Raw genomic sequence first — 20,656 nt, 5'->3', positions numbered from 1 at the left:
AAAATGTCTTGAAATTGAATCGCTGAACTTTTAACCTCAATTTTTACAAATTTATAAATTGAAGACCAAACATATAGATAACTGACGGTTGAAAAAAGTGACAGTGATTTTCGAAGAAAACCGAAAAAACGTTTCATAAATTTGAAGCAGTTTTAAAAAAAAACATGTCAACTTAAAATTCTTTGAATTTGCAAAACCTCTTAAAATTGTTACTTTTATGCTATAACTAATCCGCTGAAAAATCTGAAAACTAAATTCCACTTGAGAAACTAGAAGTTGATCACAATTTTCGTGACCTTAACACTACTGATCTTCGATAGTGGAGTTTGCCTTTCTTTAAAAAAAAAAGGAAATGAACTGAACTTAAAATGTAATCACAAGTCAAACGGCGAAAAAATAATCATCACCACCCAAAAAGTCTGAACTACGTTCATCGACTCTTACGACTTTCAAAAAATTTGCCAATTAATAAGCCGATTTAAAAAAATTGCAAAAAGTTTTTTTTTTTTGCTAGCTAATCTGTGTAGTCGAATCCTGTGAAAAAGTTTTAATGCGAAAATGTGAGTTAATGTTGCAATGACCTTTCGTAGTTCAAAAACTTTAAAACCGCATACTTCACGTGAATATCAAAAATAGAATTAAAAAGTAATTTCGGACTTCAATCAAAATGGATCTAGTCCAGGTTAACATTTAAAAAGATATGGTCAAATTCATAGATAAATTAGGCCACTAGATGAATAAAAACCTTGGCTAAATACTGATATCATGTCAAACTTTTCTAAAACTATAAATTTGCTATCATTTTTCTGTTTTGTAGAAAAAATCAGATTAGCTAACAGATACAAAAGACTATAATGGCAGATGTTTGAACCAAGCACAGTTACTTCTGTTTCGGTAGCACAACTAAACGCGCACCCACACGTGGATACTCGAGCTCGCACACCTGAAAACAAAAAAAATCACACCGGAAAGACAATTTCTCGACATGACAATTATGGCCGGGGCTATCAATATTTGTTAAAATATTGATTTCTAAGCTTTCATGTAACTCAAAACACACTTATTTTTTTTCTGATTGTTTGTAATGATCTATGGACAAATAAATTCGTTCTTTATTTCTTAGATGAAAATTAAACTAAATTATATAATGGGGCGAGGAGAGCCCGAAATTGTATGGTAGAGGTGGAAGCAAAATAAAACTACCTGACTCCACTTGTTAGTGTTTGGATTGTATCTGAAGACAGAAGTTGACGACGAGGAAGAATCCAATTCTGAAGTGACCGACTGATAGTCCTCAGAGGATGAGGAAGGGGGAGGGGGACCTAGTCCCCCCACGATGTACAGTTGATTTCCTAGTACACCACAGCCACTCATTTTACGGACACAAGGAAGACGCTGAATGTAGGTCCACAGATCAGCCACTGGGTCATATCTGGATAAGAAAGCCCATTAAACACATTCCTTGATATTTTCCAAGATCTATTTAAAACAACCAAAATACGATCAATCTTGATTAGAAGAAACAAATTTAAAAATTTTGAATCGTTTTCACATAGAGGTGAAGCTGCACTTTGCAAACACAAGCGATAAGACCGCAAAAACTAGCTCAAAAAAGTGCTCTTGTTGTGGAACTTTTGCTTCAATGCATGGCATCGGCAATTCATTGGCATCAGTAGCTTCTTTATTGCTGGCTATAGTTGATATATTATCAAGCGACCGTGACGCATGTGCGAGGACGTCAGGCGCGCAATCTCCAGGTCAGATTTTTGATCCCGGAGCCAAGCTATTTTTTTTTTCATTTTTCCTTAATTCATTTTTAAAACTTTTTTGAACTAATGCAGAGTGACGATACTACGCTTTACAATCATTTCTAAAAGGAAGACAAATTATACTAACTAATTACACTGGAATAATCCTTGTTCGCTTATGGAGTTAATAGCACAAGCAAGCTATATGCTATAAACTTCCATAGGAGAACAAGGACGTTTCAGATTATTCCAGAGTAATTAGTTCGCGTCATTTGCCTTCCTTTTAGCAAATTAATTCTAAACATTAAGAAGACTGCTCGTATCATGGCGAAGCCCTGAATGTTCCGACTGCCTTTTAAGGTCTAAGGAGCAGTAATAACAGGAAAAAATTAGATTTAATAAAACTAAATTGAGGTTTTTTCGTGAAAATCATCCCCCCACACCATATAGAGAACAAAGTGATAAATTTCGCTCATAATAACAAATCAATTATGGCAAATAAGCTTCCTTCAACCAATTTGGAATGATTTCTATGACGGATTAATTCTCAGCTTCAGCGTTAATAGCGCGCAATATATCGCGCGTTAATGATCCCTAATTGACCAAAATGGTAATCTTTCAGCCCCCATAACTTAACGAACTTTTTTTTTCAAATCTAAGCACAAGAAAACAATACTTTTTGACTCATAGAAAAAATTCCGTCAAAAGTGTATAGTTAAAAAGTCGAAAATTGTCTGAAGAAAAAAACCACCCCGAGCACAAATATTCCGTTACTTTCGTTACGACAAGACCGGTCGTATATCAGGGCAAAGCTCTGAATGTTCCGATTGCCCCTTAATCTATATCGAATAGTTTTTAGGGAAAAAATTTTTTTGAATAACTAAAATTTTCGGACAATATTTAAGACCAAGTGTGAAAATTTCAGTCGTGCGAAAATAATACGCCCAATTAGCTAGCCTCAATTCAATTTGGAACAATTTTGTTGTGCGGGATAATTCGCTACCCAGAAACAAATCGCGTTGCGCTTTCAGGATTATGGATAAAAGCTAGAAAGCACGCACAAATTAGTCCAGAGCCTGGCCAAATTGGCAACTTTCGAACTGGCAAAACTTTACAAAAAAAGATTCGAGGTAAAATTTCTCTTCAAGTTTGATTTCAGGGAGTCCATATCTTCAATGGGCCATGAAATTGCTTCGCTGAAAACTATTATTGCGATCGCCGAAAAATTGACCGAAAAAAAAACACACCAAGCATAAATTTTCGAAAGTCGGTGCAAAAATTAAACAGCGATAAATCAAACTTGTTTTTAACAAAACGAATTTTTTCAACTGAAACAAAAAACAAGAACAAGAAACCACAAGCCCTGAATAAGTGTCTTCGTTTCGTTCATTGGCACTTAACAAAGGAAACCTTAAATATTGCTGCCCAAAAATACATACACGTAACCTTCAAAACCTTGGAATAAAGTTCTACATCTATATCAAGTGTAAATTGAAATACCTTTCGCACGAGTCCAGCGCAGTGCAGCGGTTGAACTGTGACAGCGATTGAGTGTGAGAGGTGGTACCCCCACATACATATAAAAGAGAGGACAGAGATGCCACTGATGCATGGGCCCTTTGTACATGCATGGCAGCACAGTAAGTCCATCTGTCTTCCAATGAGTCATACCTCTCAACTGAAGAGAGCACGTAGCTGCCATCTCTTCCTCCACACACGAAGATACTTAAACAAAACATGTGGCTTATCACTTCACATCAAAACGAGGTTCCAAGAGTTATTTTTCAAAGTTCTGGTTTGTTTTAAGAGTTTAGCAAGGCTTGATTACAGCGACTTTTGATTTACAAATGATGAAAAATTGGAATTGTTTTGGCAAAAAAGAGAGCTGTTGCTTCTTTTGCAAATAGATTTAGGGTCTTAAAACAAAAAAATACCCAGTTTACATCTTTATATTGCTTTGTATTCAACAGATATTAAAAACCCCTAACTGTCACTACATCTAATATAGTTTTTTTTCCAGAGTATCGAGAAACGCTAGTATTGTACCTACGTTGCTATTTAAGTTGAACCAAACTTATTCTGCCTGTAAATTATTTTGCCTAAACTTCCTATGGGGTGAATATGTAATACTGAATTAGACAGATTCCTTTCATTCGAGACTAATTCATCAAGTAAAATCCGACCTAGTGCTGATAAAAGGGCGTCTTGTAAACTTGAATCGTCCAACTAACATTTTTCCAATGACGGCACAGCCACTATTTGCTCTCGTAGACTTCATACTCTTTGCTGAAACCCACCCTCCCTTCGCTTTACCCTGTAGTTCATTGACATTTATGGCCTCCACCGAGTTCAAGTAGTTCCATCCATCGTGGCCTCCAATGGCGAATACTCTTCTGTCGTCATTACTGCTGCTGTTGTTGTTGTCAAAGAGTTTACCTCCCAGTACGCAGACAGAGAGACCTTGTCTAAAGAGGAAATAGCCCAAATTAAATAATATTGATTTTTCTATTTCCCAACCGACCAGTATAAAGAGAAGCAAATGTTTCAATCACATTTGACGCATTTCAAAGATTCAGTTAAACATACTAGACGCATTTCAAAGATTCAGTTAAGTTCGCTGGCTTGTTAAAAGTTCCTTTTACAGTATATTTCAATTTGAGAAAATAAAAATAAGAGAAGTTATGAGAAAAAAATCCTTGGGTCCTTCTGAAAGAACAGATGAGCCTTACATGATGCGGCCAAGGAAATAGTGTCTCAAGTAACACAATTAGTGAATGAATACCTCGATCTCGATACTTTTCCGGATAGACTTAAATTGGCGAACATTACATCTTTGTTCAAAAATGGGGATACCGAATATGCAACAAACTACAGACCAGTATCTAAAACTCATGCACTAGCGAAAACTTTTGAAAAAAATCTTCAACATTAAATGACTGAGGACCGAGATAAATTCCATTTGATAAGAAACATCCATTTGGATTTCAAACTAAAAATTTCTAACAAACAATCAAAACAAGTCGATTATAAGACGCTTGTTGTGGGTGCTCTTCTTGATTTATTTAAAGTTTTCAACTCAATTCATCATACTTTTCTGTTAGCAAAAGTAGAATACTTAGTCTTTGACTCAACTGCCATAAACTTAAAGAGATATTTCACAAACAGACATCATAAACTATCTTAAATGGAACAGAAACAGATTGGCTCAGAGACTTAAGAGGAGTTTCTCAAGGTACAGTACTAAGAACTTTTTTATTAATCTGTATGTCAATGATATGAACAAAACGATAAACTGTGATATGATACAAAAATGCTATGATACAAAAATGCAGATGATACAAAAGTGCTCACTAACGTTAAAAAATAATATATACCATTGCAAAAAGAGTTTCAAAAAGGACATCGCTAATTAATTGCACTATTTTAACCAACACTCATTGAAAGTCAATCAGGATAACCAACACCCATTGAAAGTCAAATCAGGAGTTTATTGTTTTTGGGAACCTTTCAACACAGAGACGAAGTTGCACTTCGCATACACAAGCAAAAAAAATGACCGATAACGCTAATGGGGAAAATTGAAAGGGTAAAACTTTGAGTCTACAAATTTTCTTAGGTAACGCACGCCAATTATGAGTCTACATAATTGCCAAGTGATGTGAGCCAATTATGACGCATTAGCAGTACCAGTCATTTCTAAAAAGAAATTTACTAAATAACATGCCTCAATTTATAGAGCGGACGCATGTTAACTAGTGAAAACGTTCTTAAAAAACATCCGACCTGGCCAGGTTTGAGCCCTTTTATTTTTTTGCTGATCTCCTTCCCTACCTCTACTCTATGGATTCATGATACCTTGAAGCTTAAGTGCTATTAGTAATACACAAGTCTGTGTTAATATCCTTAGCATTGGCTCTACTTAATAGCTGGTTATTGATCATAATGAACTTTCAAAATGAACACATTTTGTCGCAAAAATTTGTACGTCGCAACAAAATTTGCGACTTAGGTGGAAGAAAAAGAGAGTTCATACGATAACACAAGCTTTGGTTGAATAAAAAAAAACAAGAAATAATTCAAGTTAGTGTCAAATTGAAAACGAGGCTAATGAAATTGAAAGTTAAGGCGTCCTTATTGACAACCAACTAACATATCATAATCAGGTTCAAAGCATTTAGAGACAAATGGCACAGGACATCAAAACCATCTACACACACCGGAATATTGCATCATCTAATTTAGAACCCATGTTTATTAATTGTCTAGTACTCAGCCATTTATAATCTTCGGCCGTGATTTCGAGTACGATATCAGAAAAGCTAATCTTTACATTAGAAAAACAACTCAGCTCTCTGTTGAAGCCTGCTGCGGTGTGTTCAAAATTCCATCTTCGACAAATTAAAAACTCGAGCACAAAATTCTGCCTGTTCGGGTTTGGATTTTGCTTGATTACATAACATCATTATACACTCAGAAATTTCATAAATAAATTCGATCACGCTCATTTCTGAAATAGCTAATCAGCAAAAAAAAATTAGAACAAACATTCTATTGCATAAAGATCGCCAATTAAATGATCAACTTTTCGCAAATGTAAATTATTCCACATCCAGAAAAAATTACGAATTTTTTTTTCTGAACCAATTTAAGGAGGACCCAAGTTGAAATCCATTCAATTTCCCATAAATCATGTCTTTGCTAAATAATAATTACTACTCGTTGTCCAAAAAAAAAAGATTCAGTTAAAACACTGCCTGTAAACTTCGAATAAATTTCGTTAATATTTATCAAACTACAGGAATTTTAGTGTTCTTGATTTTTAGTGGATTGATAGAAAAAACCCGTGCAACTTGTTAGCAGCTTGAAGAAACCTGTTTTTTTTAAGGATAAGATTTCTTCACATAAGAACAGGACTCTGCCCCATTTAGCTCTCACATATCATCAATACCCCACATTAGCAAATTCGTTAAAAGCAGAAGAGCCCAAAAATAGTTGTGAGATCAAACGAGAGGAAGTGAGTTCAAACAAACTTCGATTTAGTAACTATTGGTACGCGAAAGCCCAAACGGCTTCCGAATAGGCTTTTATTGCCAAATCAACAAATAATCGACCAAATTTATGCTGGTTGGATTTCAGATTATAGAAAACAGCAAAAGCAAACGAAAAGCCAGGAGGATCGATGTTTCAAAAAGCTTAAAAAACACTTTCATGCACACAACTTGAAAACCAGCGTTTACTGAACAATTAAAAAAACACTTGAAAATAAGATATCCAAGAGAGATCGATGACAGACCATGTCGAAAGCTTTAGACAAGTCAAGCGTGATCAAAGCTGTTCTAGTGGGTGGCCTTTGTCTAGAACCAGCATTGATAAAAACTCGAGGACTGATAACGCCGTAGAGGTTGAGTGCGTCGGTCGAAAGCCACGTTGGTGGTCGGCTTTCGGTAGGTGTTTACTTAGGATTGGGCGAATTAAAGATTCTAAAATTTCAACACCTGGGCTTAAAATTGATACCGGGCGGTGAGCTACTGACGATTTGAGGAATTTATTAGGTTTAGTTCTCTTAACATCATACCTCAAATATGAAAAAGCGGTTAAAATAATGCCATTTATCTTCGTGCCAATCAGATCGATCTGTATTCAAATTATTCTTGAGTAAGAACGATTTACAGTCATTACAAATTTAAATAAATCTTTAATGACTCCTCCGTTTCTAATTAATCTATGAAAAGAGCCACCTCATCAAGAAGATACGATCTCTTTTTCAAAGGAAAGCATAATGTAGTTCTTCATAATATTTTGCGTCACGTCCATTACCTGTGTACTAATTAAAACAACTTTTTCATGATTTCAGTTTCAAAAGAAAGCATAATGGGAGAAGAGTCTGTAATTTTAAGCAAAAGTGGGAAACTGGAAAAGGTATTAGAAATTAGCAAAAATCATGAGACAGCCCGAATATCATCACACCAGAAACTAAATGAGAATATCAGTACCAAACAATAGAAAAAATCGCACGAAAGAGGCAACCAAACACAAGGTCTCAATTTATCTATTGTAGGATTGTTCCGCAACATCCAACCTTTCATTTCAAAACCAAAACTGTACGAAATGCACCCCAAAAAGAAAGCAGACTTGTTGAAAGGCTACGAGACTGACCACAACTCTCCGATAGTTTTTCGCACACAGGGTAAAGAAGCAGCTGACGGAGCTATATTTGCTGTCGTCGTAATCATCGTCGGTGTCTGAGAGCCTGTCTTGTGACAAAATTTCTCGAGGAGCAGACTTTCTCGGTCAAAACGGGGCCTTCGCCGCTTCAATATCACATCGACTTGTGCTTTAACCTCGCCTTTCAGTGGTTCCTTTCAAGAAAGTAGTGTTTTCAACTTAAATGCAGCAGCTTTTATTAATAAACATGCACACCTGCAAGTGATCATTCGTGGATGTTCTTGGTCAACCAGGTGACCCTTACTGTCATAGCAGTCCACATGTCCTATAGTCCTCAAGTTCTGTCTTCCTCCGACCACATACAGCCTACTACTGATTTTGTTCGTCCCGCTACTACTGCCATCATGATCATAAGCGATGTGCATTGATTTTTGAAAAATGAATTGTTTCAAAACTTCAAGAACGCGAATCAGCCACTGCGTTAACGTTAAGATTTTTTAAGGTAACATTTCAACAGTAAATTTTGAAAGGAATTTTAAAAACAAAATCGTAGATTTATATTTAGTTGTCTGTTGCTGTAATCGCTTTCAAATTCAGCATTGAATGTTACTAGATTTTCAGATGAAACAAATTATATTTAAATAATGCTCATCACTTGTTCCTATCATCGAGGTCCTCTAGCACCACTGCGCCGAACATGACTTGAGCTCTGCTCATTTCAGTCTCCACTCTCTCCCACTTGTTCAATCGGCAATCCAGCTTCTCCATCATATTAGCACCTGTGGCCACAACATCATCAACAAACTCATGAAGCAGTCAGTAGGCTATTTGAGATAGAAACGATCGCGAAGTTGTACTTCGCCTACACAGGCGGTAAACGGCAAAAAAAACTTTAAACGGTACTGAGAGCTTTAAACGGTACATCCATTAACATCCAATATTTCATGAAATAAAGCGTTAAAAAAAGATCAATACGAGACACTGGGTTTCGCAAACTGGTCTCCAGTTCGAGAATCACTAGCTTGAGCCACTTTACCACAAAACGAAACAAATGCATCTAATTGCTTTATTTTTAAAATCTAAGCCGCAATTTAACGGGCAATGTCTTTCACCTGAAGAGTTGGGTTCCATACCACCGACGACCACCAGTTGATCTAGAGTAGAGGGTCGCGGGAGTTCGGCCGACTGATCACAATTGAGGACAAAATCGGCAAGTTCGCAGATTTTTTCGCTTAGAAATAGTTGCGCTTCCGAATTCTGCTTCAGTACAAAGTAATGAGACAAAATTGTGGTCAGAGCCTGAAAATATTCATTCTAACTACTTTTCCAGACTTCGAAAAAAATTAGTAGTATTCAAATTCTTTGTTTGAAGGTGAAAAATACTAACATCAGTGTCTATGTAGGGGAATCGGACATTCAATAGAAGACGCTGCAAAAAGACACCTCGCTCTGATGCGTCATAATCGGCCCAGTCCATCACCACCTAATCAAATTAATTGATCAATATTCTCTGTAACTCTCATTTCGATAACTCGACCACGTATTTTGCAGTACCACGTATTTGACCGATTGTACCAGACAATTTGACCGATTGTATTCATTTCCTCTGCTCAGATATTTGGTATCTAACACTCCCTTCCAATTAAATACAATCTGCTTTTCACATAGTTGCAGGAAAGAAGTCATTCAGAGGTGATGAAGCCGTCACTTCAGGAAGAATGGCTTTCAGGAACCTCTATTATACCGCCTCCATAAATATTACCGAGTCTCATATATCAGCTAAAATACCGAAAAAAAAGCATAAACATGGTTTCGAAGACCGAATTCATATGATTATATGGCAGGGAAACCCAACCAAACTCAGTCTTTTCTAGATAATCTTCTCATTTCATTTGATTTATGCACTGGCGGACAGGCAACCAATTGAAAAACGTGTAACTTAAATGCAAATGATCAAACTCAAACATAGCCAGCCATCATTTGGAAAAGAGTAATGAACATGAGGAAACTAAAAAAACTGACTTGCTTCGAAGAAAAAATAGATGCCCTTAAAGCTCGTTGAAATTGTAGAAACAATTTATGACTTTTTTTGTTAAAATTAAGCAAATTTGAGAAAACTGGATCAATAGGTAAAACTTTTATTTCGCTGGGAAATCTGACAATTAATTTCCATTTTCAAAATTAGAAGCTGATCACATTTTTCGTGACTTTTACAATTTTGCTGTTCGATAGTGGAGTTTGCCTTAATTTTAACAATGGAAATTCACTGATCGCAGAAAGAAATCACAAGTCAAACCGCGAAAAATCAAAATTGAGCGTGAACAAATTTTAGGAAAAAGTCACCAAGACCTATATAAGAGCGTTCACTCTTCAAAACCAAACTATATAAAAACAGAAAAACAAACATGATAGTCGCTTTATAATGTCTGTTTGAGCTTCAAAAAGCCATTACACTTCTTATAAAATGCACAAAGGGCTATTAGCTATGCGATAAATGCTTTTATTAGCAGTTCATTCAGACCAAAAACAAATACGCTTAGATCACTTGATTCGTTAAAGGAACTGAAATTTCAATTTCGATTTCAATATTCGGCCAAAAACGCGCAGTTCAAATGAGCAAATTTGACTAAACAAATCATGATATAGCAGGTCAACTGCATTCTTTTACTTGGGCATGCTAATCGACACACTAATAGGGCGGTGTATTATTTATAGCAAAATAACTGCACCATATATTATATGGCCCATTGCTCACTTTAAACTCACTTGCAACACTTGCAGTTCACTTTTTACATTCAGTCTCTCTGATCTGACAATGTCTTCCAAAGCATCAACAGAAACAGTGTCATTGAATTCTTCACCATGCACTTCCATGATTTCGCAGAACGAATCCTAAAACAGAGCTACCATCTTTAAAAAGACAAGGACGGTCCAACAAGAAAAAGTAGCAATAAGCCTCAAATTAGTACCAAAAAAAATCGTCGACGTCTCGGCTGCGATCTGCAACCTAGAGATTAAGAATCTCACCCACTAACCACTCAACCGCGGACATTTAATAAATCACAAACATTTGCCACAAATAAAGCTATGAACAGATGCTATGAAATTTCCAATGCTAGTGATCTTGATTGTAGCAAAAAGGCCACAAATAAGCGAACATTTTTAATAAACACTTTTATTTACGAGTAGATTAGACAAAACAGAAGGTTCTAATAAACTAACGCTCGCATGTTAACAAGTGTAACAAGATGGTAAATACATAACATAGAATAGATTTGAATTGACATTTAGGGTATTGATTTTTTACGACTTGCCATCTGCAATTATTCTCACGATTTTAATAATGATGCATTTCCGGCCTTTAAGCTGCATTAAACAAGAAAACCACTTGATAAGAAATTAAAACAAGTTGATAAGAACAAGAAAACCTTTTTCTTTAAGGCTTGATAAGAAAAAGAAAACCCTGACTGTTTTTTTGTTGAAAAACAGTCACAGTCGAATAGTCCAATTAGTAAACAGTCCAATTAAAAAAATGACAAGAACAACAAAAAAAATGGTTAATTTTTTTTCTTATTTTTTGCAGATTTTTTTTTTGATTTTTTGTTTCCGATTCCCAAAATGGCGCAAAAAACTTACTTTACTCGAGAAAAACTACGTTATCACGGCTTGAATTAAGCTTAATAAGGTATCGTATGCCTTCACGCTCACCTTATTAGCTCGAAATTAGACCAAAAATCAAAAATTTCAAACCTGTTTTTACTCAGCACTGAAATCTTTGAATGTCCGAATCACGATTGAAAGGGCTTTAATATGATATAAAACTCGACCCGTTTCGATGATTTTTTGTGGTACCTGCTTTTAAGAAGTACCTTATTAAAAAACTTTAGCATATTCGACACTCTTTGCAACAATGGCAAGATGGACAACAAAAATACTCGAAAAATTACTCAAAACAGAAAAATCGCGAAAAAAGTTCTGAACCTTTTAATTTTTTTTTCAATTTGTTGAATCCGAAAATGGCACTAAAAAGTAACAAAATAAATTAACAAGAGCAAATTCAAGTTTTCAGGTCTTGAAAAGATTGATCATTAATAAAAAGGTTGATCAAAATATTTTATGATATTTTCAATGTCGTCAAATCAAGACTAAAAGGACTTTAATATGATATATAACCACTTAGTGCGCCATTTTGATGATCGATATTGGACAGCGAAATATGCCTTTCACAAAACTTAAGATATTAAGTTCAAAATTAAACGACTTAAGTAATTGTCTTCAGTTGATTTATTGATACTTAATGACAAAACTTATTTAATTTGGTTATTATTTCTTGGCATAGCAGGAAACGTTTCATTGACACCTCATGTTTTTTAAGATAGCACATAAATTTTTACTCACTTACGACACAATACAAAAAATAACATAAGATTTCGAAAACGAAAATTTAAAAAATGAAAAAAAAACAAGGTCTACCAAGAGTTACATTTTCATACGACTCGGTAAACGTTCATTATTGAAAAAAAATACCAGAAATCTGAACTGAACACTAAATTAGCAACAGAACGAAACTTATGAAGAGGAAACAAAGCCGACCATCTTTGAGCAGGCAAGTGGAGCCAAAGATTAATAATGACAAATTTCATTAAGATTAATAATTATTAATAACAAAATTTCAAGCCCTCTTGAAAATACATAGAACAGCAATTGCACTTGCAATTAAAACGAAAGTTTCTTGCGGAAAAAGCATAATTTGTCGTAAGACAACGAAGACGACAACCAGAGCAAACAGTTGAGCCGAAAAAAAGTAACTCATTTTATAAAAGTAATTAATTTTTTCTCAAGTCCTCCTGAAATTACATTAAACAACACTTGCACTTGCAACTAGAACGACTGTGGCGTAGGGCACAAGCAAAACTCGTGATAAGGCAACTGATCTGAAAAAACTTGAGCAAACAAACGAAAGTCCGACAACTCCATTTTCCCAAAAAAAGTTTCAGTTGCCTGCACGCTAAAAAAAACAAGGTCCACCAGGGACCCAAACCACTGAATTCAGGGTGCAAAGGTCACGTCACAACATCTAGGCCACATGGGAACGAACCTCAAACTTTTTAAGCTTCGATACTAAATCAAGTAAGAAAAGTAAAGAATTTCCAGACCTAATTTTTTTATGATATGAACGCCGCATTCAAAAACATCAGGGCATAAATTGCTTCTCTTAATAGCTTTTTGCTTTAAAAAATCATGGCCCTTGTTTTCTCTCCAATTTTGAGACTCATTGGTTTCTTAAACGTTTCGTAGTTGTTTTTTTGAGTCTCAGTTGCTTGCTAATGGTTTCTTAAAAAATATGTATAAACTTAATTCAATCTCACGATCGGTGGATCATTTAATATCATGAATGCCCGTTCAATCAACTTCCAACAAATTACCAAATACATAAGCAATCATTCATCATTGCAAGAGACGCAACTAGAAAGACAGCATCAGCCTGTATAATGATTCCAGTACAGTGAATGAGTACTTTATTGCAATTCTTTGTCTGGACCTGAAATCAATGCTATTATGAACTTACCAGTATGAAGTTGAATGTAATATCGCTCAGTTGGGATAGATTATTGTTTGATGCAATGTCAAATGAGGAGATGCAGTTGGATAGAGAGATTGAGCTGGCAATAAAGTCACTGCAGATACAGACTAAAGATGACATCTGGAGGAAATTGGACACTAGCAGAATGTCCCAAACACTATCCCCACACAATTTCAATTCACCTGCAAGAAAGAAACTAATCAAATCTGTTGGGTTAGATGATGATGGGCGTCCTTCCTTGTGCACTCGAGAACTTCGCCACACAAAGGTTCACTCCTATGTATTTATTTCACGAGCATCCATCTTTTTTTGCGGACCATAGCATCTTAAATTATATTGAGCGTGTATCTTTTTTAGCGAAACCTTTCCAAAAAAGTTTCTAAAACCGTGTTTGAGTCACACTTTATTCAGTGTCACACTTTATTCAGTTCAGCTTTATTCAGTGCACTTTATTTAATTTTTTTGTGCACTCGAGAACTTCGCCACAAATGTTCGCTCCTATGTATTTATTTTACGATCATCCATCATTTTTTAGTCCGCGTTTGAGTCACAATTTTCCGTGACCGTCATTTCCGCCCCAAAACCCAGTCCTTTCCGCCCCAAAATCAGTCATTTCCGGAGCTGACAGCTTTTGGGGCGGAAGTGAGTGGGTCGGAAATGACTGGGAGCCACTTTATTCAACATGCTTTAATTTAGTCGCCATTTGGAAACTATATTAGCGCTGCATACCGTGATAAACGAAGTCAACAATAGTTTTCATTGTGTCATAAGTGATTGTCTCCAGCACCACTCGCGACTCCGACGCCTCTCGCATGTTAGCGTTGAACATTGCGCAGAAGTAGTCACTATGAGCACACAGCATCACTCGGTGACATCTGATCTGTCTCTTTGGATGTAATGACGTCACAGGAGGCGAAGAGCTTCGGTTGTGTCCAACTGATCCGCCCATCGGCAACGAGTTGTAGTCGTCCGAGGAACTGGATGGTGACGCGCACCAGTCTCTATTCTCGTCATGCTCAAGTATACTTATCGAATTCACTTTTACTTCTGATGCTAAAAAACATAACTCATTACAGTGCTGCAAATGCACAATTACGGTTACACAATTTATGTTGACTCCCTTTTAACAAGTCGAATTCAGCGGGGTCTTCCTAGACCACACGAAATCGTTGAAGTACTTTCACTGAATGTAAATAAAAGGATAACTTCTAAATATTTGATTATTTTAGAGTAAGTTTTTGCAGTAAAAAATGCACTTTACAATTTTGATAGCGTGGAAAAAGTAGAGGGGTTTAATAATATTTAATGAGGCGATTAGTATCTTGAGGGTGTTAAAGCATTTGGTTCATTCATTAAGGATTTTCTTGCCGTCGAGTGTGGCCGTTTCATTTCGCTGTTAGATATTTTCGCATTTGAGCAGCATTAACTGCATTAGTGTACCTTATAGGACACGGTGAGGATCTGATAATCAATCACTCCCCCTATTGAACTTGGTTTCTTGCAAAAAGCAAACAATCAAATAAAACTTTCACACGCAAAGGCGAGCCACTTGCGATATAACAAACATAGCATGACGAAACAGCAGACAGAAATTGAGACGAAAGCCGCTAAGTCGAAAAAAAGGAAGTTTTAGGAAGATCAAGAAAAACTAAATCTGTCAAAACATTCATATCATTGTCTTGAAATAAGTTCACTTTGAAAACAAATGAAAAATAAAAAAAAAATGAAAGTTAGATTTGCACAGAAACAAAGCGGTACTAAAGCCGAAACTTTTTGAGCACAGCCGTTTAGCCAATTTTCTTTTCATTTTTTAGGGAAAAAAATTAATCCCCTAATACATGCCACTAAGACTCTCGCGCATAGAAACTTGCTTCGCTTATTCTATGATGGAATATCATGCCACTAAGCCGATTGAGTATATACCGAAAAAAACTTCTAGGCCGAAAAAACACCAAGAAAAACGGGGAAAATTATAAGGTAAATTTAAAACCAAAAATTTACACCGAGATAAAGCTGCGCATCGCAAAAAAATAGGGATAACAGAGCAAAATGCAGCTCTATAAAGAGCAATAAGAAAAAGAAGAATAAAACTTGAATTATGTCTTAGATTCGATCTGCGCCCCGGACTAACCACTCAGCCACGGACGCTTATTAAACCATAAACACTAGCCACAACTAAAGCAGAGAACAGATTCTTTGAAAATTTCAATGCTACAGATCGTGATTATGACATAACTCACACTAAATATTTGAACTTTTATTTGCGACTTAGATGAGAAAAAAGAAGATCCGTAGCAATACAATAACGCTCGCGAGTTAGCTGGCTAGTGCAAAACAAATAAAGAATAGAATCGGTCTTTGAAATGCAAACATACTCAAAAAATGTCTGTTGGCAGATGAAAAAATATATCTGAAAAAATGATTAAGTGATTTTGTTTGACAAGAAGTTATCGAGATTAAGTCTATGTTCCGAACTGATAACCATTGCTAGTCTCGAGCGAAAAAATCACATGCGCTAGAATTGAGTGCACACATATGAGCGCATCAAGACATTTTGAAATAAATACTAAAAAACTATAGAGAAAAATAGAGAACTAAAATTCCGCACAAACACTTTTACCTTCACCAATGAGGCTTCAAAATGGCATTTAGCATTAAGTTTCGCCGAAAAAAATCAACTACGGTGGGATCTAGTTAGGTTTGAAAACAGTGCGGTACCACAAGCTGTTACGCTGGAGCTGATCGTAGTTCTGGTAAACTTATTCTGGTGTATCCTTTTTTTCGATGACGAAAACAGCAACAACAAACTACAATTTGCTACGCAGCTAACATTTTCATAGATTTTAGAGATACTATTAATTATTCTAAAACAACCGACTTTCCTGAAAAACAACCAAACTGGAACTGAAAACTTATCTCCAAAGATTCAGTTATGGCCCGGAAAAGAACTTTTCATGACTCAAGAAACAACATTCAATAAAGTTACTCGACGATAGTTCGACACATAGAACCAAGTAACCATTTGGTTCAATTCGCTAACGCCTGGAAAACATCAAGAGAAGTTTTTTTGTCGTCGCCTTTTTGTACATAATGTAACAATGCATTAGCTGCTGTTGAAAAATGGACAGCGTAAATTTATTATAATTTGACGAGAAATGGAATCATAAGCCTTTGAAAGAATCGATGAAGCAGAAAAAACTTTTTTTTTAAATCCTTTAATTTTGAGCACTTTCTATAACGTAGATAGGCACATCTCGTGTTGAAAACTTTCTTCGAAAATCAAAATGGAACGGAGACACTATTTGATGTTTTTGAAACTATTCTTTAATTTTCAAAAATTTCTGAGAGTACTCAACTTATTGATATCTTTTGTAAATAATGGTTTTGTTCTTCTTCATTATGATGGAAACATATTCTCATCTATACGGGTATAAAAAAACAAGGTAAGGTTTGAAACGACTAATTATTGGCCATGGATTCTGCTCAAGCAGGTACGGTGGAAGATCCTAGAGGTTTTCTGATAATTAGTTTCCAAGAACATCATCGCATTGTTTCACTGTTATGAGCTGGAAATGAAAATTGGGAGCTTCAGACGAGGATGGATTATAATTAACTATTTGGTTCACTTCGCTAACGCCTGGAAAAAAAATCAGTAAATTTTTTTTTCGTCGACGAGGAAGGTTTTTCATTGAATTATTGGGTCTTTCGCAATGCAGTCTCCCAGCCTGGTAAAAAAGACTGTGGAACACAAAACAAAAATCAACTCTCAAAAACAACATACATAACAGAGCAAACCAGCCCAGCACACAATTTTCACTGCCTGGATGCGAAGCGGAGCTTCGTATCACATGTGGAACAACAACAAAAGCTTCAAAAATAGCCGTCCGATAATGAGGCGAATGCTGAGAAAAATGCCGAGTTAGACAATTTTATGTTAAACACGGTAGCACAGACGGCTATGACCAGTTTCTCAGAATAAAAACTATTTTTGCTTAAAGGTGGTTTCTTTTTTTTTTGTACGTCGTGTGATGATAAAACTACACAAACGCGTACAAATTCAGTGAATTAGATTTTTGCAAACAAAATTTAAATAAATTTTTTAAAAAATTGCAAGAGAAGCACTAGGGGAAGCAGGCAAACTTTTTTCGACCGCCTTAATCAAAAAATTTCAATCCGGTTTTTCTCGACGCTGGAAGAATTTTTATATCAGGGTTGGGTTTTAAACAAGTTTTTTAAATAAAAAAACGTTTAAAACGTTTTAAAACGTATAAAATTCAGATTTTATACGTTTTAAAACGTATAAAATTCAGATTTTTAAGTACTTTGTCAGAATTATGCCACACATTCTTGGCTGACAAAAAACTTGGAACCAATTTGAAACTTCAATTAAGAAAAACTTAAATAGGCAAAACTTAGGCCATGGTAAAACATAAAAGTGATACGTCACAGGTTAAGGGCACGCAAGCAAAATGCATGCTTAGCTACTTAGACTTCATATTCAAACATACAATGCTTACAAACATAAAGCTTGCTTCATATTGTTGCAGTATGACGTAATATAAAACAATAATTAAAAACATGAATACAAAACACCTGTTTTAAAACATGTTTTAAAACCCCCCTGTTTTAAAACAGCCAACCGTTTTATATGCCGTTCGAAACACGACTGGAAGGGCTTTAATATGATATATCACTCAACCCAGACCGATGATTGCTTGTGGTACCTCATTTTGCGTGGTACTTTATTTTACAACTTTAGCATATTCGACACTTCGTAAAATTGACAAGATGGACAACAGTTTAAGCCGAAAAATGACTAGAAAAACAAACAAAAATCGTGAAAGATTTTTTCTAAATTTTTTTATATTTTTTTGAATGACTAAAAGGGTTTCAATGTGATATATCACTCAGCCCTGTCCGATGATTAATTGTAGTACCTGATTTTGCGTGGAAAACAAAAAAGCAAACTGAAAACACTAAATAAACTAAAATACCGAACACAAAGTTCTTCCTCATTTTCAATGGTAGGAAAAAGAAAAAAACTAAAACACACTCAAAGAAGGATCGGAACCAAAATTTTTTGCTATTCAATCGACAATAATGGCACAGAAAATTCCGACTACACTGATCCAAGTTAAAAAAAAAATAAGAAAGAAGTATTTTTTAAATAATACCTAATTTAACTAGCACTGGCAGAATTAGTGCTGGAGAAGTTGTTCAATTTATCGTGAAAAAACTAATAGCTAATTTTACCTTAAATTATAGTAAAATTGGTCATCCTCTAATCAAATTCCTGTCAGTCTTTATCTATTTAGGCTGAAGAACGAAAGAATTCAGACCAGTTTTTCTCGACACAGAACTTTTTGTAAGTCGTGTCGAAAAATTACATGCCTCAATGCGATAATATCTTGTTTTCGTGCTTAAAAGCACTAGCAGAGATGGGGCGTTCACCGAAACTGAAAATTTGTTCAACTTGACAATGTTTTGGGAAACTTCAGTTCTTTCTTTTTTTTGTATCGTTGGCAGTTTTGCGTGAGTCCTGTTTTGTGTTGGAGTGAACCCGAGAAAAAAACTTGTTGAATTAACTTGCGACAATTTGCTGATTTAATTAGTTGTTGAGAAAAATATTTGTTCAGAAAAATCGCCACGCTTGGGGAATTTATGTTTGTTTGAAAAGCGGCATCAATTAAAGTGACCATTTTGTATTTTCACATTGTCCATTTAAGTCGCATCTGTCATGGATCTGAGATGAAACAAAAAAATTATTCAAAATAATTTTTGGCACTATTGTACATCGGCACTGTTCTACTGCCCCGTAGATGTCAATTTTTTAAAAAAAAAAACGGGTACCGGACATGAAGCCGACGGGACTTCTAGCCGAATTGTAAAATTAGGGACTTCAAGCCAAACATTTTCTCAAAAAATCATACAATATAATTAATTTGAAGACTGGTTCGAAGAATTTCTCACTTTCATGATCTTTCTTTAACCAGTTTTTTGCTTTTTTCATAAAAATTAGTTAGGGAGGTTAAAAATTAAGAAATTGTTGAAAGTGCTTTTTGTGTTTATAAGTTATTCATTTCAAAACCCGGCTGATGTAAACTATGGATGCCATTCCTAAGGGTGCATTGTCCTAAGGGTACAAATATGCTTATAATGGACTAAATTGGCCTTAATTTTTCAAAAATAACATCTAACAGATGAAACTATAGTGTTTTGAGATGCTTAAAAAGTTCAAATTTTGGCCTTAAATCCCGTCGGCTTGTTGTTCTAGACCCAGCAAAAACAAAAAGGAATGAATCACATTATAACCTCTTTCTTCATTGCCACCGCAAATAATTGTAACATCACAGAACCTGTCATCGTTGTAAAAACTTATCAAGGATTCAATTGTGTCTCGTTGATGTTTTAATGAATCCATCGAAGCCTATACAGAAGGTTGACAGCAAAGCTGCTCCAAAATTTGCAGCAAGCATGAACAATTGTCCGCTTTCACATCAGATATTTTCGTTAAATTGTACGGTAAAACTAATCAAATTGAGCGCCCAGAGAAGAAATTTCATTCTAATTTCATTGGCAAACTGAAATGCAGCAGCGTCAAACTAGCAGACTAAACATTGATTTGACCTAACACCTACTGTTGTTGTGGTAGCTACGCCCAAAGCCATCGTCTGCGGGACTTAACACCTACTCATTTTATGTACTATTTTAGGAACAAGAAAAGTTTTCAAGTGGTCGAAAATAATCCAAAGTATTAGACAGTCAGTTTTTGCTAAGACGTAAGTGTGAAGTAATTTCAAATTAGCTTATAGATTCTTGCAATTATTCAACGTTATTCTCATAATTGCCACCCTATCCGGGTCTTATGCACTAAACGGCCCAAAATCATTATTTCTACATCTGTTGAACTGAAATTAATGTGGTTTAATTTGATTGGCTAATTAGACAATTAAGTTTCATCGACATTTTCTGCCATTTCAAATGAAATAATTCTGCTAATATTTTTATCGCCTGGAAAGGTTGATCGGAAAGCCTGACCGTCTAAGTTGAATTTGATTGGCTAAAATTACCCAATCAAATTCGATCGCATAATTTCCTGCTTACGATGTAGAAATTTCGATTTTGGGCCGTTTAGTGCATAAGAACCCCTTATCCAGTT

General features: G+C 35.4%; 1 protein-coding gene across 2 annotated transcripts; it reads right to left on the bottom strand.

Moving 5' to 3' along the window:
- Positions 1 to 523: 523 nt before the first annotated feature.
- Positions 524 to 20,074, bottom strand: LOC134854372 (kelch-like protein 5). Of its 2 annotated transcripts, none has more exons than XM_063870596.1 (12): positions 19,810 to 20,074; positions 14,227 to 14,550; positions 13,483 to 13,679; positions 10,680 to 10,805; positions 9,301 to 9,396; positions 9,026 to 9,212; positions 8,569 to 8,692; positions 8,169 to 8,309; positions 3,980 to 4,213; positions 3,249 to 3,473; positions 1,204 to 1,432; positions 524 to 943 (listed from the first exon to the last, which is right to left on the bottom strand). In XM_063870596.1, exons 1-12 carry the CDS (start codon positions 19,916 to 19,918, stop codon positions 881 to 883), a joined length of 2,055 nt encoding a protein of 684 aa, XP_063726666.1. In that variant the 5' UTR covers positions 19,919 to 20,074; the 3' UTR covers positions 524 to 880. The 2 variants fall into 2 exon arrangements, with proteins under 2 accessions (XP_063726666.1, XP_063726667.1); XM_063870597.1 differs by having other exon boundaries at positions 8,169 to 8,306.
- Positions 20,075 to 20,656: the final 582 nt, after the last annotated feature.

This window comes from Symsagittifera roscoffensis, chromosome 9 (genome assembly GCF_963678635.1).
Source record: "Symsagittifera roscoffensis chromosome 9, txSymRosc1.1, whole genome shotgun sequence".
NCBI classification, from domain to species: domain Eukaryota; kingdom Metazoa; phylum Xenacoelomorpha; order Acoela; family Convolutidae; genus Symsagittifera; species Symsagittifera roscoffensis.
The sequence above is the reverse complement of the archived record's forward strand: the minus strand, read 5'-3'. Positions and strand labels throughout refer to the sequence as shown.